Below are 24,143 nucleotides of genomic sequence, written 5' to 3' on the forward strand. Positions count from 1 at the left end.
TTTTTATTTTCTTGACTTCAAATGGGGGGTAAAAGTGCAACTCTTCAAGATTACCCAATTCTACTCACTAGGCCAAAAACAAAGATGACAGTAATAAAAACCAGAGCCCATTGCTTTTTTATTTCATTGCCACTGGGAAATCAAGCTTACAGAGGAATAAAGGAAGTATAATAATAAAGTTTAAGAATAGCGGCCTATTGTTCTCCCTCCAACAAACCACATGCAGCAGCGACTATGGATTCTCAGGGTTATATATAATACTGCACAACAAAGGAGAAATGATTGTATGTATGTAGGCTGGTCTGTGAAAAAATTGGAAAATTTGTTTTAGACAGCAGCAAATCAATTGACCATTAACTGGAAGATTATTTTCCTTCACAGCACAGACCAATCTGAAAAGAGGAAAGCAGAATCTGTGGAATTCAAATAGTAAAAAATGTCTCAAAGCTTGTGAGTTTCTTCACTTGTGGAATAACCGATAGATTTCAGACCTCAACTCCATCCAGGTCCTTTTGCTGCATTCACACCAGACGGGTTTCGATGACTTGACGCCCTGACCGCGGAGCAACCAGCAAAGTTTTTCTGGACTTAATTTGTTGCCACGTCCTGAAAAACTTGGATGGTGTCGAGTGAGTATGTTGGGTTTATATATTTTGGAGACGTGTCTAAGTTCATCAGATCGTTCAGAGCCTCTCCCAGTGCGGTGAGCTTCACTCTTTGCGCCTGACGGCCATTATAAACGTTACTTCCATCTGTCTATGGTCCAGTTTAAGCATTAACCCGAGAGGAGGAAAATAAAACTGGAGGATCTTCTTAAAAAAAACAAAAAAAACAAAAAAAACAAAAAATGATGTGTTAATTCTGCTTAACTAGTGTGATTTTTTTTTTTTTTGATGGAGCATCACTCCACACTAAGGCATGGTTGTATTCCTCATTACAGTGGCAAACAGTGCAGCTATCTCATGGTGAACATCTAAGTTAATGGGCCACAATAAAGACACCACTGTCTTCGTTTATTGGCTCGGTTTTCTAATGGCCTAGTTGGCTTTCTTTCCCATCGTCTCGAAGGAGTCATCTAGGTCTCTTTAAGATATCCAATATTCTCAGCACACTCTTTCCTCCTGGCTCATGTCACCCTCCATCCATTCTTCTAGCCCCCATCTTCCTGTTCCTCCAGCCCACATCCCTGACAGCTACAGGCTGCCCGTGGTAGCCCGGGGCCTTTTGTTGTGCCTTTAGTTTCATTAGTGGTCCCCAGATGCTTAGCTGCTTACAAAATTATGAAGGGCCAAAGCCAAGCGCCTCCAGATGGGACCCATCTATATTCAGATGAGCTGCTTCCTCACAGTCAGAACAATCCCACCCCGATGTCCTACACTGTTGTCAACAAACTTGCTGACAAACACAAATATGAGCGAGTACAAACAGATGAACGTAGTCACAGAGATGCCACGGCACACTCAAAGCCTCACATGCGTGCTGATCAGAAGCTGTGTGTGTGTTTCTGCTCTGTGAAAGAACACTAAAGCTGAGCAGTCACATTCAGAAAGATGGTTTTGAGACATCATCCTGTTGGAAGTGATGGTTGATCCGTGGGTTCTCTGTGGTTCTAAAAGGATGAACGTGGTCAGGAGCATCAATGACGAAGGATATCATGGGATCTGGTGTCAAGGGGTATAAAATCTTTCAGAAAATATCTCCATCAAAACAGGGCTATGGTTCTTTGCTGTTGTAAACCTGATGATGTCTATGATTGTTTGTAGGGGGCTTAAAAATATTTTTAAAAAGTCATGAACATGTTTTCTCTACAGGCTCATTGCACAGTGTGCTACCTTGATATTTTCAGCGTACCAACTGCGTGTTCCGTAAAGATAAGGCACATTTTCACTTGCAGACAGCCTGTATTCACCCATAAGGGCAGTTGTGACTAAGGCTTTCATTAAGAGGGTTTTGGGTCTACCTCTGTCAGATTTTGTTCTGCTGAAGAAAAAAATCAGGAGTCAGAGCTCTGTCTCCCTCTCTGGTCACCAGCGGGAGCCGTCTCCAGAGAACTGACTGCACTACATCTCCCAGCAGCCCCAGCGCACAGTTCCTGGATGCTGCTCAGCTGTCTCTCATTTGCCAATCGCCCACAGGACAATCACTACATAGAGCATTATTCAGTGCGAAGTATTGTTTGTGCCACCCTGCCTGTATTACTGAGCGTTTCTTTTTGGACCTGATCTTCTGTTTCTTCTACCTCATCTCTGATTACCTGCTGCCTGCCCTGACCCTCGCCTGGACTCTGACAACTCTACTCTCTTCTTGGATGATCCCGTGCTCATGATTGACCTCTGCCTGTCTGATCCTGATTTAGCTTTGTGGACTTTTAGCTGTGCTTAGTTCCTGTCTGATTTAATAAACCTGCTGCATGTGGAACCAGCTGTCTGCCGGTTGGGACAAGAACCTGTGGATGCTGAAACAGTTTGAAGTCTTCAATTTACAATATAATTCCATTGGAGTTTCTAAAAACACGGACATCTAATCATACTCGCTGACCTCTTTATTAGGCACACCTGTTCATCTGTTCATTAATGCAGATTTATAATCAGCTAATCCGATGAAAGCAGCTTAATGCATTTAGGCCCGTATACATGGTTAAGACAATCTAATGCAGTTAAAACTGAGCATCAGAATGAGGAAAAAAGGTGATTTTAGTGACTTTGAATGCGGCATGGTCGTTGGTGTATTTCAGAAACTGCTGATCCACTGGGATATGTACCCAAAACTATCTCTAGGTTTTACAGAGAATGGTCAGAAAAAGAGAAAATATCCAGTGAGCAGCAGTTCTGTGGGTGGAAGTGCCTTGTTTATGCCAGAGGACAGAGGAGAATGACCGGACTGATTCCAGCTGATAGAAAGGGAACTGTAACTTAAATAACCACTGGTTACAACCGAGGTCTCCCGTAGATCATCTTTGAGATGTGGTGGAACGGGAGATCGGCATCATGGATGTTCAGCCGACAAATCTGAAGCAAATGTGATGCTATCAAGTCAACATGGACCAAACTCTCTGAGAGATGTCGGATCTATGCCACCAAGGACTAAGGTGGTTCTGAAGGCAAAGGGGGTCCAGCCCAGTACTAGCAAGGTGTACCTAATAAAGTGGCCAGTGAGTCTCTATGTTGATGTTTCTGATCAACCTAACCCTCAAACACATCCAGATACTACAACTTTAATTGGTCAGCTGTCTTCGGTCTAACACTTGAATTGATTTGAAGTATCTGGAACCCACTGACTCAGTGGGGTTTGCAGTTTTTGATCACACTGCCTAAAACACACACATGCTAACTTCAGAAAGTTTATATTTAAGCATCTTTATGATGCTGTAATGCTCTTTAATGGAAGTGAGGAGTCAATGAGGCACGATACTGAGCACGCTCAGTAAACTTCACTCAGCAGTGCTTTATCGTCTCAAAACATTCAAGTTTTAGCAACTTAAATGTCTCCTGGATGTCAACCACATGGTTGAAGAGTGTGCTGGGTGTCACATTTGGTTTGCAAGGACAAATCATTTGATGTTTTTTGTGAAATCACGTTTCTTAAAGTGAGGTTCGGCCATCTTTAAAGCAGCTGCGGCTCACAATACAGTAATCAGGAAGCTGTTGGCTCCAAAGGAGAGAAAAAAAAAGCTGCAACGCTTCACTCACTTCATTATGAGATGACACAATCAATTTGCACTTTTGCCTACTGCAATCTACCAGATCGCCTTTGACAAAAGCATTTAGATTGGAGCGCTTTCAGGGCGGGCTGCGCTGACATGCGTACGCAGCCAGTAAAAGAATAAATTAAGAATATCTTTAATTCTCCTGGAGGCAAACAACAAACTGTCCAACTGAGTCATTTTGTACGAGGAATCCGACGCAAGATGCCTCTTTAATAGCAATATACTCACACTTTCTCCTGAAACCGCAAACATTAACACGACGCGGAGGCACACAAAACACAAGCAAACATCCTTAGTGTGCCAAAAGATTATTAATCTATTTGCGACATTTCGTCCCATTATTTTCCCCACATAATCCTCTTTCACCACCTCTGGCGGCACGCAAATGAGTTTCTGTGAACAAGGAAGCCGAATGAACAGTTGATTGCTTCGGTTGGAGATTCTCTCCTATTCTTCCTCTCCTCGACCTCTACGTTTCCCTTTTTTTTCTAACTTTCTGCTCCCACATCTAATAGAGAAGTGGAACCTGCGGAAAGAATTCGATCACTTTTCTGTTTCTGTGTTTTTAAAACAACTGGTCAGATTTACAGAAGGAAATTCAAGAAGAACAAGAACAGTTTACATTTGCTTCAGATTCCCTTCAAGAATCACTCAAATTAAAGATTAAAACTGTGTTTTTGAGGTTTTGTTGTGAATCAAGAGAAGACAAAAAAAAATTCTGAAAAATCTTGTAGTTATGTACAAATTGGCAGGCAGTACGCTCCCTGCTCTGCTCCATTCTGATGCGTCCTCTTGTAGACCAATAGATCCATGAACGTCTTTGTTTTTCTCGTCTGAGCTGGATTCTGGATCAGAACTACATGGCTGGATAGTTCCAATATTGCTCCCCGTTTTTGTTGCAACATCAGTGTAAGTTTGGGTTTGGGTTTCCAATAACCTATTAATTGTTGCTATACTCCTGATTTTATTTTTACTCTATTAGAGATCTAATCTCAATGGAATTTCCTAGTAAAGTAAAGGTTAAAAATAACAAATAAAAGGAAGGGGCTGTCAGCTAGCAGGAGAGTGTAAATAAAGGGATCATGGGAAATGAGAGCAGGGTTACTCAACTCAGAAGTGAATTCCTAATGAACTACTCTAAATAAACTATATAATGTAGGATCAAAACCAAAACATGAGAAATATTAACATGTATAAAGATAATTATAATGTCATTACCAATATCAATCAAATATTAAACAGGAATAGACATAAATAAGTGTGATTGTCACTTTTTTTTCTTTATAATTTATTTAAATATTAAATAAATTATAAAGCCGAAAGTGAACTACTACTACTACTACTTTCTTTTTCTTTATTTATGATTATTTTTATTTTTTGTATTTTAGATTTTCTATCATTATTATTGAAATAAAACTCAATTAGAATTAGTTTGTTAGTAGACTGTTAGAGGTTTGAAGCTGAGGAAAGTATGGTGAACTGAGGTTCTGTCCTCTTTTCTATACTTTATTTGATTTAGTTCTCGGTGCTCCTGTTTGGTGCAGTGGAATTCATGTGTTGTTCTTCTTTCCCCTTCTAGAGGAGCGACAGAGATTTCAGATTCCAGCTGGATCGTCTGTGCTCCTGCTCTTGGCCGTGGACCTCGCCTCTGGCTCGTCATGCCTATGGACCTCGCCGTCACCCGTCCCCCAGTCCTAACTGGATGAACACTATTCAAACAATGGTACATCGTCCGTCCGTCCGTCTTGGGGAAGGATCTCACCTTTATGTGGGGATCCCTGAGGTTTCTTCTTTTTATCCTAGAATCGGGTTTTTTAGGAGTTTTTCTTTTCCAAGAAGAAGAGTCTAAGGGGAGGGATAACCAGTTTAATTGAGTCTGTTTAGTTTAGCAATCAGCTATTGTTTATATGTTATGACTGACCTTCTGCTTCTGTACAATTACTGCTATGAAGCCCAATGAGGCAATTCTTTTGTGATAATGGGCTATATAAATTAAATTGAATTTACTTTCTTGTCTTTTTTTGGTGCAGATTAACTTCTGTCAACTCCATTTAAAACATGTCTGAATTATTTTATACTTTTGTTATTATATATATTATTAACCTTCTTAAGTTTGCTTCATATTTATTGTATTATAATTTTCAACATAGTGTAAAGATTTAATTTTAAATAAATAAACAAATATGTTTTATTTTGGCTAAAAACAGCATATTCAAATCAAAAACACACTGGGAACGCTTTAAAAATAGATCAACCATCAACTTTAAGAGTATAGAAGGCAAATCTCCTTTTTCCTATATTTCATCAGCTTTATAGATCAGTCTACTTCCTTTTGGCGTACATGTCAGCGACAGAAAATTACATGTGTGCATCTCCCTCTAATACTTCTATACCTCCTTTTTATTAAAAAAAAAAATCTTGTTTATTTCCCTTATCGTTGAAAATGTTGACAGAGAAACCAAACACTGTATGCATTTTGTTTTTAATCTAAGTCTCTCTTATGAAAACCTCCAGATTGTCAATGATTGATATAGTTCCCAGTTCAAAATGTATCTGGGAACAAGGAGAAGACACCAAATGCATCCTCTGTTTTAAATTATCTAACAGATATAGAAGCCTGGGGCGCAATATAAGTGTAATATATATTTTTTCCAGTAGAAGATTGCAGTAAAGCTTTGAAAGTGAGACGCTGAAAGCTCCCTTGCTTCTGTCAGGATGATGGTGGATGTGTGAAGTCAAGATTTAGTGTTTGAGATGTGGAGTTACTTCAGAGCGTTTCGGAGAATTTGGAAAATAAAATAGAGAATTGATTCAATTTGGTGCATTGTGTTTTAAATAAAATGATTAATTGATTAAAAACAAAAAAAAAACAATGGGGAAAAATAGTCTTAGGATTTAAAATGTAAGAGCATGTCTAGAGGGAGTCATATACATAAAGCGAGGCCATTCTCTTTTATACTTCCTCTGCCTATACTTAGTCTATGAGTACATATGTGACTGGTCAGAGGAAAGGGTGCAAACGTTTAGAACGGAGGCTACAAGTGTTCTCTAACAGCAAACTGGGGGACGCTTGTTGAAGAGAGTCTGTTTAGAAATCAGTCGTTAGTCTCAGTTTTATTGCTTAAATTACCCGAGCCGCTCCTTGTCCTGTTTGCCCTTAATTAACAAGCCTTCAATTCCCCTATTAATTAGCACAAGCTATTAGCAATCTTACATCACTCTTCATTTGTCGACAATTAAAAATGGCTATTATTAAAAGACATGGCACGTGCTTAATTGTGCAAGCAGCAAGCCGGGGGGTGGGGGGTTAGGAAGCGGAGGAACATTAGACGGAGTCAGCTACGTCCGCTGTAGTTATCATACGGCCTTTAGGTCCTGTCCGTCTGACACCGTCCTCCAGGAGAATCGCCCACCAAAACCACCAAAACCACAACTCTTCTGTTAGTGCAGCAGCTTTGGGCCATGTGTGTTTACACAGACTTCATTTACACGGTTAAGCAAAGAAACAAAAATCCATGGTGCATTCGTCTTTTTATGTGATTTAATTTGATAATTGACGACATTATTATTCTTTGGAAATGAGAAAGTATTCTGCCGACAGTCATGTCTTGATTAAATCCAAGAACTCTTGAAACTCCTTTAAAAAAAACTCCATCAAACACCAACAAATTTCACAGCGTGAATTGAGGCAATCAATGCTGTTGCCCCTTCTGTGGCCTACTTGACTAATTACAGTCCAACACTTCCTGATACCACCAGTTTATAAAGTAATTCAGAAGAAACACGGCGAGTCTAAGGCGGTCATTTCAGGTGAGAGGAAGAAGACCTGTTGCTGAGTTATCAACAAAAACAAAGTTTTAGACCATGTTTGATATCCCTTGTGCTATCCTAGTCATGGTAACATAAAAGTGGGGTCATCTGGACCCCACAAGACACTGCACTGAACTTTTTTTCAAGGATTTTCAAGTAATAAAATCCTGTCGACCTTTGTCATGGGAGGGATAACTCGTCAACTCAATTTTATTTATATAGCCCAATGTCACAAAGGACATTATCCCTACCCTGAGACCCGCCCTCTTGGTAAGGAAAAACTCCTAAAAAAAACCTGAGTCAGGAAAAAAGAAGAAACCTCAATATAAGGGTGGGGTCATCTGGACCCCATAAGACCGCACGAGGGTTAATATAGCAAAACTATGTAATACTTTTGACAGCTTTTGATTAAGAAAAGAGTTTTTCCTCCTCATGACCATAGGTGGGTACTGGAACGAAAATCGACCTGTAAATTGAGAGCCTCACCACGACGGGCCGGAACAGGAGCCCTCCACCCACCAAGAGAGGGCAAACTACCTTCCATAAGAGGGTGTTACTTTCATTATCTACACAGATACTTTGGGATATCCTTTCCACGCTCACGCCAATGGTACGCTCCTTTTTCGTGACGTCTGGCCAAACGAGCCTCAAGGGAACTTCAAGACACACCTGCGCTTCCTGTAAGTAGGAGCTGCTCCTCTTCAGTACAGGACCAAAGCTTAAGGTGTTAGTTTTGTGTTCAATACCACTTGTTGCTTGCAACAACAAAAAATAAGCATGAACATTGGAGAACGCCCATGAACAACGGGCTTCATATTTCCTGCGACTCAACCTACGTGTCCCGTACAGGTTTGACTTCTAAGGGTAGTTGTGACTAAGACATCTGAAGGCAACACTCCAAGAGGAAAGGTGAAAGACGATGCAGAAACCAGGAGATGCCCCGCTTCCTTCCTTCCCTCGCCCGATGTCTCACCTCTCCCCAACTCCCACCCACTGCCAGAACTGAACCGGTGGCAACAGAAACAAGAAGGACACAGCGCTGCTGATTGACAGAACAATTACGGGAAACATGCAGCCCGACGGAGAAGCAGACACCTCCAAATAGAATTTCCCTTTGCAGTTGCGTCGCGTTCTTCAAGCAGAGATTTTAGGGAAAAAGTGAAGTCTTCCCGACCGGCTCACCGATGTGACTGTCTGTCAGAGAGCAGCTGTGCACATTTCTGAACAAGCTGTATTTGTGGGATACCAGAACAAAAAAGAAAGAAAGAAAGTCATTCCCCCTCCATCAAGGTCGGCTGCTTCTAACTTTAGTAGCAACATTTAGCAGCCAGCTCCCTTCAACTCTGACTGTTCTGCTGCTGGAGCTATTTTTAACCAACTGACTAAGAAGTGGAAAGTTAATTAAAGAAGACATTACTGATCACAACAATTCCTTCATATTAAACATTGCCAGAGGAATTGTATTATAGTTTGTGGCAGTAAATGGCCAGTCAGTTCAGAAAAACACATTTGAGTCATTTGTGTTGCAGCTAAACAGTAAACTGTACTGATCTGTGACCAGAACATTAATCTGATCCAGATAGAAAATGTTTAAATAAAAATGTTAGTTTTAACTTTTTTTTGTTAATGTTTCCAGAAATGATTCGATTCGATTCACAAGGGTTGATTCGATTCCAATTTTTTTCGATTCTTCAATTCAATTTTAAGTTTGCAAACTTATATACATTTGTTTAGAAATACATTAAAAATCTACTATGTAATTTGAATATATTTATATTATTAAAATGTATTAGTAAAATAATGAGATTGTTAATATCATACAGTGTTAGGATTCTCTAAAGGAGAAGTTCTAACAAAAATGTTCAGATCATTAACATTGTAAACATTTTCTGCTTCTCCTGGAGGAAGTTTCACTTTGGCCACTAGGTGGCGATAGGGCTACAGAAGTACATTTTATTCAAGAAGAAGACAACAGTATAATGGGAAAAAACGAAGTTTTAGACCACAAATAATTACATTAAAATTGTTATCTTAAAACAGTTTGGAAAATGAATGCCTATAAGTAAATAAAGATGTTAATTTAGTCAGCAATGTTTTCTTTTGGTTGACCGAGCGTTAGCATTAGCCGTCCTATGGGAAATTCTATTGAATGTTAGCATCAAGCTAGCGGACTTTAGCTTTATTGCTAAATTGATTTATATCTTTTGTGAATCAATAAATCGATTTTTTCAACCCAGGACTAATTTTTACAGTGACTTATTTCTAAGAACTCCTGTTTACTTTTGTCCAAAGTAGAAAAATATTCATGAAAAAATGCAACATTCTCTTATTTTTTTTAACGTTTTATTAATAAAAAAAAACTATAGATCATTTATGCACATCATAATTGTAATGTAATGTAACTACAGAGACGTTTTTCTGCTGAAGACATTTTAAACACGCTGGTCGCTACACTAACATGAATAAATCCAGAACTCGATTGTATATTTGAGCTTTTCTGCTTTTTCTGAGTTCTGTTCAAAGAGAAACGGACCAGAATGGTTGAAGACTGTAGTATTCCGACCGAACGGCGCCGATAGAACGTCAACAGTCCGCCTCGTCCCCATACGAGGCAGAGAAACCTGATTGGATAGAATCTAGACCAATCAGCAGGCTGTTTGGGTTGGCACAAATGTAACGCTGAGAGAAAATGTTGAACGCAAAATCAAAGATAGGGCAAAAGCGAGATGAGGCACTACGCATCGAAAAGTGAATAAAATGATTTTAAAAGCAAATATTTAAAATTACGATTTTTTTCTATATATTTTGTTTTCAACTAAGAAAATTTTGATCTCAAAACTGTGACAAAAATCCCTCCATACGTCAGTTATTAGTTATATGTAATTTCCTAAATTAGGAAAAGTTGAATTCAGAACTCTGACTCGCTCTCATTGTAGTGGCACAGATATTGCCTCATATATGTGAAGCTGTTTTTATATCCAAATAAAATTGTTTTTTTGACATAAAAAACCAAAAAATGAATCTTTATTTCTTTCTATACCTGAAAAGGACAGGTAACGTTACCCTCAGCTCATTACACAGCAGCTCCGGCACACTGTCCTCCTGCCTCAGTCCAGCCCAGACTCTGCAAGAGGCATCTGCTTGTTGAGGCAGTCGGTCTCATGTAGCTGTGCTGGCCGTTACCCCCCACCATGGCATCCTTGCCTCCAACAGCTGCATTACATCACGCTCGCTGACTTTCTAATTAGCTTATCACGGAAAATAAGGATGCCGAGCAATTCTTTGCTCTAGCAGTCTGACAAGAAGCAGACCGCAAGGAGTGTGGCTGGCACCTGCTGTCACCAAAAGGGCTGTTATCTGCGACAGACTAACACAACAAAATCTGCTCCAGTTTTTTATCCTATTATTCAAAAACTACGAGTTCTCATGACTCAAAATCTCAAGTTCTTTTTAGGACGACTAGATCCATGCACATCTGAGCTGGCTTAAAACTGTACGGCTGGATACCTCTAATATTGTTCGCCATTTTGTTGCACCTCTAATGGTAATTTGTGGGTATGAGGGGCTGTAAGGTAACAGGGGAGCATCTAAACAGAGAGCTCCATCCCAGCAGTGCCACCCACAACTGAGAGGTGATCACGTTAAGAACTAAGGCTGCGTTGATAAAACTGATTAATCGATCAGAATCGGAAAGCAGAGATCGATCTAAAGCAGGGATGTCAAACTCAATCGCAAACAGGATAAACATTTATTGAAAAAACTACATTTTTTAAACTTTAAAAGTGTAACTTTTTAACATTACTATGAATAAAAACCGTATTTATAAAATATATTTAGTCAAAATGATACAAGTTAGAAATGAGTGCAAGATAACATTGTTCCATTCATAACAATAAAATCAAATTATCTGGAGTGCCGGATCCGGGACGTGGGTCTCGACTTTCTCCCTTCCCCCTCATTTAGCCCTCCAAGTGGAGAGTTATGAAAAAATAGTGTCTCATTATACAGTGAATCGATGACCTCACCAATAATCGCCAGCGTGCTAGCTTTAGCACAGAGCTTCCAATGTGCAAATATACATAACGACTTTAAAAAGGTCATGTTACAACAAAGTCTTTACTTACATTTAAATGTAAACTTCTGCGGTCAGAGCGCACCCACGTGTAGAAAAGCGCAGCATGATGTGGTTTACCCTCACGATGGAGGACTTCGTATCCCTCCGTTTGGAGGATGAATTTAAATAAAAAAAAATTAAAAAAATCTGGACACACTTGGACTAAAAATGTTCCTTTAAATGGAGGATAAAGAAGAAGGGAAGAATTTGGACTGGGCCAAAGTCTGCGAGCTTGGACAAAAAAAAAAAGTGCTAGCTTGATGCTAATGGGCTTTCCTATAGAACGGCTAATGCTAATGCTAAGGCTCAGTCAACTTAAACATTGCTAACTAAATGAACATCTGTATAAACTCACATTCAGGAATTTCCCTATATTAAGGAAATATTTTTAAAGTAACCATTTGTGGTTTCTTCTTCTTCAAGAATAAGGTGTAATGCTATTGCACGATCGCCACCTAGTGGCCAAACTGAGACGCCCTCCAGGAGAAGTAGAACAATCGTTGGAGATTCTCCGTTTGAGAATCCATGTAACACTGTATGGTGTAAACAATCTTATAAATATTTCAATAATATATTTTACAGTATGTGAACTGCATCAGAATAGTATACATTTATTCAAACATATATATATATTATTAATGAATTTCTAAACAAATGTGTCAAAATGTGTTAACTCAAAATTGAATTGAATTAAAATAAGTTGATCAAAAGGAGAGAAAAAACAAAACTGGAATCCATTCAGGTTCTTGTGAATCAAATTGAATCGATTCTGGAAATTATTGGCGATACCAGCCCTATAATGAACTACTTTCTTATCAAACAACACAGGTTTTATGATTATGGCTAAAAATGGCATCATAATTTAAAAATAAAACACTGGAAAATTCTTTAAAAAAGGATCAAAATATGATTGGAGAAGGTCACTTCAAAATGTCCTTTATGAAAAGCACACTGCTGCCATGTCAACCTAAAAAGCGATGAGTTTCCACATTATTTTCCAGCAGAAAAGTATCCCAGAGCAACGTTCAAAGCAATAATAAATCCAGACTCTTGTTATTTCTTCTTTTAGCCACGGGAACCACAGAGTTGTGGATGGTGGGATGAATGGAATTGATCGAGGGAATCAAGATTGAATTTTTCCACTTGTGTCCGTGAATGTTTTTACTGCCTCCACTCGGCTTTTCCGAGGCAAGGTGCACCCCGCAGCCTCCGGCAACGACCGCGGCCGACGCCCCGGGACACGAGGCGCCTGCACGGACAGATAAAGGCTTCAACTCCAGAGGAAAATCCGGCGTTCTTCTGATAAATACAGATATGGTTTGGTGGGCGGTGGGGTGCAATCTTCTGCTGCTCACTTTCCCCGGTTCTCCCTGTGTTCCTGTCTCAGTAATCTCTGCCTTATACTTCTGTTTTTCCTCCTTCAGCCAATATGTCGGATTGTGTGTTTCTTCCTTCCTCTGTCTCATCTTGCTTTCTTCATCTCGTCCTGTGTGAGTCAGGACCAGACAGGCCGGGCTCTCCTCTTTGCTTTTTTATGTTTTATTTTCCATATCTGTGGCTGTCAAACAGAAGATTGCAGCTTTAGGAGTTTTCTCTGCTTTGTTGTGCTCACGGAGAGTCGGAGGGAGGAGGCGTTAAAAGCAACGTGATCACTTTGTGTGGACAAAACCAATTGATCAGGCTGACATTTCTTGATGCAGAGCTTTTTATACAATAAAAAACACAGTAAAAGTCCCAGAAACATAACTCTTTACTCACTAAACGCCCCCCAGTCTCTCTAAATTCACCACAAAAACATGTCTGTCTCAGGGTGGATGTGATAAAAAGATCGAATATTAAACATAAACGACAAATATTGTAGTTTTTGTTCGATTACTGGTGTGTTGAAACAACTGTGTTGTGATATTAGGCTATATAAATAAAATTGAATTAAAATAATTGACAAATATGCTCAAAATAAATCATTTAATAAATAAGAAATTAATAAAAATGTTTGGAAACATATAAATTAGAAAACGAGCAGCCTGATGGGACAATGTATCATGACTTGTGAAGTGATTTTGGCTTCTTTTTAGCTTCACTTTCTCCTTTAATTCTTGTGCATTTATGTGTGTTTATACTAAAATAACCATCAATCTATCCAAGTGATATTTTCCAATATCGATTATCTATATATTTAACTCTGATTTATTTTTTTTAATGGAAAAGTTCGATTCTGCCTCAGACAGATCGATCTGGTTAGATTGTAGGAATAGAAAATGATTCATAAATGAATCTATACACTCCTAGGATAATGTTTATATGTTTGGTGTGTAAAAAAGTTTCAAAAAATATAGTAATATTGGGGGTGTTTCTTGTACTGACTACATATTTGAGAACTTCATCTATTTACTTTTGATGTGTTTATTTAACTATTTTATTGCGTGTTTAAGAATAAAACTATATTTTTGATCAACCAATCAATCGATTGATTATTCAAATAGGCAGGACTTTTTTAAATAAATAAACAAAGACACAAAAAGGGTCTTTTTAAATGTTTTTGAAATCATTTTGGGTTCAGACCTTCTGGTTGTTCCAAAACTGTAGAACATAACTTGATAATTAATCATTTAGTTCTGATTATGTGCAAATAAATCTAACCAGCTCAGTGGCCCTGTGGTACAGTGTCCGCCCTGATACTGGAAGGTTGTGAGTTCAAGTCCAGACAGGGTTTTACCAAAGACTCTAAAATGGGACCCAATACCTTTATGCTGGTCGGATTTGGGGGTTAAACCATCAAATGGTTCCAGCGCGCGGCTGTGTCTGCAGCTCACCACTCCCCCGGGGAGAACATATTTCACACACAGTAAAGACGTTTTTCTGCGATGGTTGATAGGTGCTTCTTGTGGTAATTTACAAACCTGCACCTGATTGTTTTCATCTCTACAGTCTCTTTAGAAATGACCGCATTTGTTAATTGCTGTATTTTATTGTGAAAAAATGTGTTGTTTTTTTTTTTAAATTGCCTGAATTTTCTTGTGTATCTTGGCGTAACTTCCTGTCAGGATTGACGCTGATCGCAAAAAATAGACCAGACGGCGAAACAATCGTTACAGTATGCGAGCCGGCCGCAGAGAACTGCAAAGCTTCACGTGTGGTGTGAACTAAACCGTAGGACAACAAGGGCGCCGAATGGAAGCGGCCTCCGGTGTGAACCCGATAAAATAGGACTTTAACTTTAAATGGGTGATTTCTGAACCCAGAACAAAAAAAAACCACAGTCAAAGGTCTTTGGTATGTTAAAAACAAATCAAATAAATAAGAAGAAAGCTTTAAAAGACCCTTAGAATCAACCAAACACATAATGAGCCACTGCTGCTCTGAGATCTCCTCAAACAGCACTTAGATATTAGGCTCAGACCCGTCTCCAACAGCCTCAATTGATCCTTCTGTATTCATCTGATTAAAATTTGTTTTTCTACTATTTTATTTTTTAAAATGTGGTAAACTAGTGTGTGTGAATGTGGAAAACCCCTGTGTCTCTTTTTCAGGAGGAGTTTCAAATGACTCAAGTGAAGGGAATAAAAGAGTAAAAAACTTCCTAAGAAAACATTTTGAGAAATTATCTAAAACTGAGTTAAAGAGCCTAAATGAAAATTCCCTTTACATTCCACTTTAACAGCTAATTATGAGAAATTCTCTAAAATATAAAAAAAGCATAAATAACCAGAGAATATAGGGAATAAATAGTTCCAGAACATATTATTAGTTTGGACGATTTTCGTCTATTTTTAGGAAAAACCTGTTTTTCTTCAATTTTTACTTAAAAATGTATCTTTTTTTTTAAAAAACTATCCTAAATTCTTGAGAACAAAAGGGAAGTGCTTGTAAAACCATCAGATGACACAGTCGCATGCACACAGACACAAAATAAAGAGAACATGTTGAGTTGCAGCATGTTGTCCAATTCCATATTGCAGACAGCAGCTCATCTTTCCTGTCTACCCACTGTGTAATGTCCATTTCTCCACCTATTATCCCGCAGCCGGCGTGCTGCAGCACGGTCGGTGCAGATGCTAAGCTAGCAGACGCCGCTTTCTCGGGGTGGCAGATGCCAGGCGTTTCCGCCGGTGCCCTCCATCAACCGATGACAGATGTCAGGGTTTCTCTTGGACAGCAACACTTCATCACCAATCCCCTGTTCTCCGCCCCGCTGGATCCACCGGCTCCCCCCGGCATACGCGTTCGCCGCACCCTCCCCGTTCCTGCTGCCACACCTCGCCGCGAACACACACACACGTCTGCATTCATCAGTCAGGCGTTATTACATCAAACCAACGGACCACATGCCCATGCATCCTGATGCGTCTGCTCTAGAAATGTGAAGTTTCAGTCTATATGTTTTAAAAGCTCCTCAGTCTAAATGAGCATTTACATTTTTTCGTGTGTGTATGCTTACGTACCATTTGGGCCTGCTGGTAGACTTGACCACGGGAGACATGCCATCTCTGTACAGGCTCTTGGTCTTGGAGAAGTTGACAATGTTAAAAATGACCCTCTGAAAGAAAAACATTCCACACAAGCACTTAGTGGGAATTCTGACAACTTGCAGCAGAGGCATTTTTCAAAAACTGCTGTGAGGACACATTTCGGAGTGACAACTAAAGTAGGTAAAAGATGGCTAGCAAGCTCATAACAACACGAGTCGGAATGCACGAGTGTTGGACTGCTAAATGTAGTTGTCACTGAGGAAAAAGGCAGACAAGAGGGGTGTTTAATCCTTTAAACGGGAGTTTGTTTCCATAACATTTTGGTTTAGTGAGTTTTACTTTGTGAGATTTAAACAAATCCATCGGCCAAGTCAACATCGCCGCCATCTTAGCATGACAGGTTCCATGAATTCTCAAAAAAAAGGTAAAAAAATACGAGTATATTGTGCTGCTTTGGCCTCTAAAAACAGCTGAAAATAAATGTCAAGAGACAACTTTGACAGATATGGTTAAAATTTAGTTGTATTTGGTGATTAAAGGGTAATCGGACAATAAAATAAACGTTTTTGACTGTTGACCTCTAAAAATGGGGTTTTAAAAGATCTGTTTGTTGGTCATTGCCCCATTTTTGACAAATTAAAATAAACTTGTGTTACAGCCCAAATGGGCAGACCTGGCTCAATTCTAGAGGGAAAACCAGAAATAGGGCCATAACAAAAACTGAACACAGGTCAGAAAAAGGAACAGAGTTAATTAAATAAGGGAAACAAAGAAAAGCAAAAGGGAAAACTATTAATGTGCCGGATAAAACAAAAGGCAAAACAAAGGGAATTGGAACTTTGGCCAAACATAAAACAAGTCAGGGAGACTGCTGATCCAGTCATGTCGACCGTCAGAGACAGCAGCTAAAGAAAACAAACGAAGCCTGTAAACTAGGACTACCAAGGTCCAACCCCAAACTAAAATAACTAAAGACAAGAATAAAAGTGTTTTGGTGACAGTTGTCTGCTGTCAAAATCAGAATATTGTTAGCTACAAGACAACATAAAATTGTGATTGAACTCAAAGCGTTTTCATCTGTCAGAAGAATTTGACTTACTGTGAATGAAAACAACATTTTAAAAAAGTTTCTGACAAATATAATCTGCTTCTTTGATAAATTTTAGTCACCTGTTGACTCACAGGGCTCTAGGTTTTTGGGTTGTCCAGGTCGGTGGGGGGTCGTAGATGCATCTTAAGAGGAGCAGGGGTGTTTTGCAATTCCTCTAAGGCTCATACGGCCACTTCATGAAAACGGAACGTATGATTGTCGTGTATTTGGTAAGTTACATGAACTTATGACATATCTACACATTCTCACTATCAACTCGACATAAATGGACGTATGGTTCGGGCCCCCTCCGTGTCACTTTGTGGGTATCTCCAACTCAAATCGCAGGTCCCCAACCCTCGGGACGCGGTACCAGATGCAAAACCGACACTGGGTTAGGGAACCAGTCCATATCCTGAGGGTCGGGGACCCCTGATTGATGTATTTTTCCCTGTCTGTGGCCTGGTACCAAGCAGCCCTCGGCCCGGTACCAGTTTACAGCCCGGAGGAAATCAGGAACTTAAGAAAGTGATGTAAGGTTTCATATCTAAAAATTGACAAGAGCCCAGCCATCAAGGCCAAGTGGACCCCAAATGGTTAAAAAGTGGGCCGAAAATGTGGGCCCCGATTGGGTTTGTTCACAGTTTCTGTGGGGGTCCCATCTGTGTTTGCCCACATTGGCTTAAGTGGGCACTCAATAGGTTAGCTCGCTACGCTAGCCAGACGTCCAGTGGACAGCATAGCGGATCCTCTTTAAGAAGCTAGCGGCTCCTCTGTAGTGTGCTAGTGAGCGCCACTGTAGTCAGCTAGCAAGATCCACTGTATTGAGCTAGCTAGCTCTGCTGTAGCATGCTAGCAAGCTCCACTGTAGCATGCCAGTGACATCCACTGTAGCATGTTAGTGTCCTTCTCTACAGCGAGCTAGTGAGCTTCACTCTATCACGCTAGCATGCTCTACTGTAGTGAACTCCTTTGTACTGAGCTAGCGCGCTCCTCTGTTGCATGCTAACAAGCTCCGCTGTATTGAGCTAGCCAGCTCCGCTGTCCACCAGGTGTCCACTTAAACCATTGTGGGCAAACACAGGTGGGGCCACCACAGAAACTGGGGACAAACCCAATTGGTTCTCACATTTTTTGCCCACTTTTGGACCACATTGGGCCCACTTGGCTTTGCTGGCCGTGATGTTCAAACGAAATCCAAATGTTCTAACATCATGATAGAATGCCCTGGAAAGAAACAATCACATCTTGTGGCAGTTTTCTGTCCAGTTGAGGCTACATTCCAGGATTGTATCAAATTTCATGGCCATCAAAAATCAAGGATTCGAAGAAAAAAATTCAGAAAGAAAATTCAAGGGAGAATTGATGGAGCAGAGAAATTTCCATTCTATGGCAGACAGGTTGCAGCAATGCAGTCACTGATGGGTGTATGCATTTATTCTGTGTTTAAGCATCTGATCTTTTGTAACTTTTTATTGTCATTCATTTCTCATATAAAAAAATAAATAAATAAATACAAATTTAAGGATAACAGAGTGTGGAGAGGTTGTGCTGACTGCCACAATTCCACCCCAAATCCCAGCACATTATGATCACACCTGCAAAATGTGAGGCTTTAATGTCCTGCAGATGATCCTGTGTTGTGGCTACAGCGTTTCTGATAAAAGGCAGCGGCTCAGAGGAGTGCCAGCCTCTAATCTGGGAGGACATTATGGTCGTCCCCACAGGGATGCCCGCCTGGCCAAAAAACATTAAGCCTAGCCTGAAGCGCAGAGGACAGCCGTGGCGTTTGGCTTCCCTCCTCCTCCAGTCAAACGCCGGAATATTCTCCGTTTTTCCATCTGCTAAATGATAAGGATCGGACAGAAAATGTGGAGGAGAAAACACAGTTTTTTTTCATAAATAAGTCAAATAAATGGCAATGGTAATGTTGCAGCGGGGTAAATGAATCCTATTGATGGGGCATATCAAATTACCAACTAAGTCCAGGTGGTGGAAGTTAACTGGGTGCTACTGAAATCCTATTACAGACTCCCTACCCTCTTCCTCCTCCTTTTCTTCCTCCTCTCCCTCCCCCTCATCCATTTTTGCCTTTTTCTCCCGCCTAGCATCAGAGGAATGGGGATTGCGGATTGTGGCAGGCTGATTCAGACTTAGGTAAAATGACATCTAACTGATTTTGAGACTGGCAGCAGGCTCCTGTAGCAGGGAGATAAGACCATTGCTGCTGGCATTTCAATTACACTTTACTGCCCCGCACATCTGTTGCGAGAGCTACTTTTCAGCTTTTTCCCCCTCAGGCAAATACAGCCTTACTCTGACTCCACTGCCTTTCTTTGACTGCTCGCCCTCTTTCCTCATTCTTTATCCACAACAAATTCAAATTGTCTTCCTCCTTAGATTCACTCTACCCACTGTTTGTAATCTATTTGTTCGGCCTGTTTAACTCTGCGGGAGCAGAAACTTGACAGACGACAGGGGCGAAAAGGAAGGAAGGAAGGCGGGGACACTATCATGCCCACAATGATACACAAAACAAGGGGGAGATCCAGTGGAGCTGAGGAGACGGCGGTGCAGCCCGGAACACACAGAAAGACAAAGAGACAGGAAAATAATTGCTCTACAGAGATAAATAATGGTGGGAGAAAGTTATTGCGGGAAGGAACGTAAAGTAAATGGAGTCCCTCCGGCTGCAGGAGAGAAACAGGTGAAGTGATAGGAAGGCAGAGAAACTGGCGGTACGTTGACGTCTCCCTCTGTAACGCTCTGATTTAATTGAAGCCAAACAGATAAAAATAATAAGAACTCTGAGAGGCTTTAAAGTGAGCCTCAAATGGTCGGAAACATTTTTTTAACTAACATTCTTCTGCGGCAGGAAGTCTGGAGGCTCCGGTTCGGATGATCTTACAAATAAAAAAATAAAATCAGAAACTGATGAGCAGAACAACACGGTCCACATCTAATGACCAGAGACTAGAAGGATGGATTTTCTTTCAAATCAATAACAGAGGAATAAACTGTCAATACATTTAAAATAATAAAAAAAAAATTAAAAAATTGGTATAGAAATAAAAACATTTTTTAAACAAAATCGGCATGTCAAGACTGTTAGATGTGTAGTATGTTTTTTTTATTACAGTGCTTTTCTCCATCTATTTTGTTTTTTATTATGAAATAATTGTAACATTTATATATATTTTTTTCAAACAGTTAATTCTTGTATCTGTATGTCCTATAACTCTTAGAGATACAGTCTGGTACAGAACATCTTTTCTGTAATTAATTCGGCTTTCAAATAAATAAAACAGAAATAATGTTGTAAAAACGCATCCATCTTTAGTCAATTTAAGACTTGTAAAAATCAGATCAAAATAAATGAAGTCATTTAAACAGATTGCTTCAAAAGAATAGAAAATGTGAGTGTTGTTACAAAATTCAATTTCCAATGATGAAGTAAGAATTTTGCATATTAAAGAAATGATTTAATTTTATTTCATTTTTTTTCTGACAAAAGAGATAATTTTTTTTTCTTTTGGTCTTTGTTAACATGATTTTTCTTTTTTCAAAGTAAAGAAAACTTTTATATATATTAAGTATTTATCTCTGTGGTTTGTTTTGTTTCTTTGTAGGGAATTTCTAGATTAATAATAAATTGTATTCTGATGATAATCAATGAGTGTTACATATATTTTACATGATATGTGATTTTTTAAAGATAAAAATAAGCTTGCATTTGATCTGATCAGAACTAGATTACATAACTGCAAAACTATCAAATGAAGTAACTCCGTAAAGTGGGATTATATCAGTTCGTTTCTTCTCACTCCTTTTCAAGCAATCAATCAAATTCTACTGATTTAAGCTAAGAACTACTATATCTAAGGAATCAAATGTGACATAACTGTGTCTTTTTGTTTGTTTTCTATTTTATAATCAATGTATTTCATTATTTCTGTACTATTTCATTATGAGTTTGAACAATTTGTGTATTTTTGTCCTGTATTTTTCACAATTTATAATTGAAATCAATCAATGAATCAATCAAATCTTTATTTTGATCATTTAAAAATCTTATCACTTTTCTGTTTACGTCTTTGTTTGTCCATATGTACTCTACCAATAGAGTTTCGTTTTGATCTCATATCCTTTTGACTTTAGATTAATGCAATGATGAATCAACATTTCTCCTGTTTTCATTTTTCCAATCTGTTGTGGTGTATAACTTCTTTCATTGTCTTTGTGAAATGTAAATAGCTTCTATTTGGACTCAGTATTTGCAGAAACAACCATAATGTGGAGAAATAATGGATCGAACAAACTAGCCTCTGGTTTCTCGAACATTGGAAAGTGAACTTAAAGACCCAATCCAATGAAAATTGTGTTTTTTGTGTTTTTAAAATGTTCTTGTAGAATGTTTCTCCTGATGGAGGACACATATATATATATAGAATAATTGAATATTAAAACTGAGTTTCTGAGTATTTCTTTATTCAAATCATGTTGGATTAGAAGCAGATGTAAAACCCGTGGTTTGAAAAAGTTCAAGTTTAAGATGCAATCACTGTTAAGGGGGGGACAAAGTCTCCAATTCTAAATCCTCTACTTGAAAACAAATAGATTCATAAAAATCTTAATTTTCTTAACCTAAGAAGCCTTTTGTCTTAAAACTGTGCAGTTGGATGTCTTCGATGTTGCTTAGGAGGACCTGGCCAAAGAAAATGACGTGGCCTGAAGATGGCGCCGGAAGTTCGAATGAAGTTTACACTGACTCTTCCCCTAGAAAAACACTAGAACCGGGTCCGGTTAGGGTTAAGGTATGGGATAGGGTTACGGTTAGGTAAGGGATAGGGTCATGTTAGGGTTAAGGTACGGGATAGGGTTACGGTTATAGTTAAAGTAAGAGATAGGGTCATGGTTAGGGTTAAAATAAGAGATAGGGTTACGGTTATGGTTAAGGTAAGGGATAGGGTCATGGTTATGGTTAAGGTAAGGGATAGGGTCATGGTTATGGTTAAGGTAAGGGATAAGGACACGGTTAGGGTTAAGGTAAGAGATAAGGTCATGGTTAGGGTTAAGGTAAGAGATAGGGTCACGGTTAGGGTTAGGGTAAGGGATAGGGTCATGGTTAGGGTTAAGGTAGGGGATAGGGTCATGGTTAGGGTTGAGGTAAATAGGGTCACGGTTAGGGTTAGGGTAAGGGATAGGGTCATGGTTAGGGTTAAGGTAAGGGATAGGGTCATGGTTAGGGTTCGGAATCTTCTAGCATAGATACACAAATTCATCTTCCGGCTATATTTACAACATTTCCGTTTCCAGCAAATGAATGTTGTGTTTGGGTGCCATCTTGCCTCCAACTAAGTTCCCTTTCATACTGCTCACTGTTTTTTTTTTGTTTTGTTTTGCTACGCTAATGTTAGCTTGGGGTTGTAAGGAGCTGTAAGCTAGCTAGAGAGAATGTAAATAAAGGAATGCTGGGATAGTAATGTGAGGTTTCTTCTGCACCAACAATACCGTCCACAACCCAGAGGTAATTTTCTAATAAGCTGAAGATATGTCATTAAAAAAAACGTAGATTTGAAAATAAAAAGAAAAAGAAGCCTAATGGTGGTTTAAAGACCACTTGGAAGGATTTTACAACAGATAAGAATGTAGTTGGAGTGGGTCTTTAAATGCTTTCTTTTGAAGGGTGTTACGAGAAGAAATTATTTTTTGTAAAGTCAAATAAAAGTGGAAGATAAATGACACACATCCTAAAAATCTTTTTAAGCCTTTTTACTTCAGGAAATACGCTTTCTAGACAAATTAACAGTAAACTCCAGCATATATTAAGTCTACCATCATGCTTAAATGGGGTTTTTAGGCTTAAAGAAAGAGGAATAGTTGAACATACTATAAAAAGTGACCCTAAGATTGTCAATGAAAGAAAAATAAACCTCAAAAACACCAACACATGTGGTTCTCAGTTAGATATGATTGTGAACCACAGACAAAATGAGTTATTTCCTTCTTCTTTTGGGATATAAATGACAGAAATTCTTCCCCCCTTCACACAAAAACTAAAACAACGTAAGACACCAAACTCTAAACTTCTACACATTAAAAATGAGACAAACTGCTGCAGGGCCAATTCTCCAGATCGTTAAAACTTGCGCACAACCACGACCAATTTAGAAGTCATCTCCTGCATTTGTGGGTGCATGCGCCGGCACCAGCGTGCTACCCTGGAAGTTTTAATTGGACTGAGAGGAGTCAGTTAGGAGAGATTAACATCCCGCCTGTCTGAGCTGTCATGTCGACGGAGCGTGTCAAAACCCCGAGTCGTCCCGGTCCCTGATGGTAAGAACAACGGCGGGGGCGTCAGAGCATCGATACACACCTTCTACAAACACGTCGGCTCCCCGCGCAGCAAACTTTCTCACCGAAATGAAATCATGTCACGACCAGAAACAGTTATAAATTAGATGTGGAAGCAGTTTGTCAGGATTATACCATTTGTAACTCCTTTGGCTGGCAGGGACTTAAAAGATGCAACATTTAAATGAACCTTAATGGTGCAATAAGTAAGACTTTCACTCTCGCAGCAGTAAATAGCAATAATGAATCTGCAGGGACTTAATGTGGTAATTGATCAAAACCAATGACCCAAGAAATACTTTCCTCAAAGCTAAAGACAAAAAAAGCATAAATAACTTCAATGTTGATGTTTCAGTTTTGAAAAACGTTATTAGCAAAGTTCAATAAATCTCCTCAAACCAGTGATTTAAATGAATTGTTGAGCTTTAAACACGGCTGTCACCAGCAGAACCGCAACTAAAATTGCTCTGCTGGAACTAATTCAAGAAAGGATTGCATTTAAGACCAAAGACCGTCTTTGGATCCTCATCGATCCTTAATGTGGCCTGATAGCATTGCTTCCCAGAAGACGTTTAAATTATTCAGGTAACTAAATTCGTA

General features: G+C 39.2%; 1 protein-coding gene across 1 annotated transcript in view; it reads right to left on the bottom strand.

Annotated features, from left to right (window-relative positions):
• Positions 1 to 24,143, bottom strand: part of agbl4 (ATP/GTP binding protein-like 4) — a 408,857-nt gene that overhangs the window by 239,260 nt on the left and 145,454 nt on the right. Inside the window, exon 4 of the mRNA XM_024278670.2 lies at positions 16,073 to 16,167. Coding sequence (XP_024134438.1) covers positions 16,073 to 16,167 — 95 coding nt within the window. The remainder of the gene's footprint in view (positions 1 to 16,072; positions 16,168 to 24,143) is intronic.

This window comes from Oryzias melastigma, linkage group LG4 (assembly GCF_002922805.2).
Source record: "Oryzias melastigma strain HK-1 linkage group LG4, ASM292280v2, whole genome shotgun sequence".
In the NCBI taxonomy this organism is placed as follows: domain Eukaryota; kingdom Metazoa; phylum Chordata; class Actinopteri; order Beloniformes; family Adrianichthyidae; genus Oryzias; species Oryzias melastigma.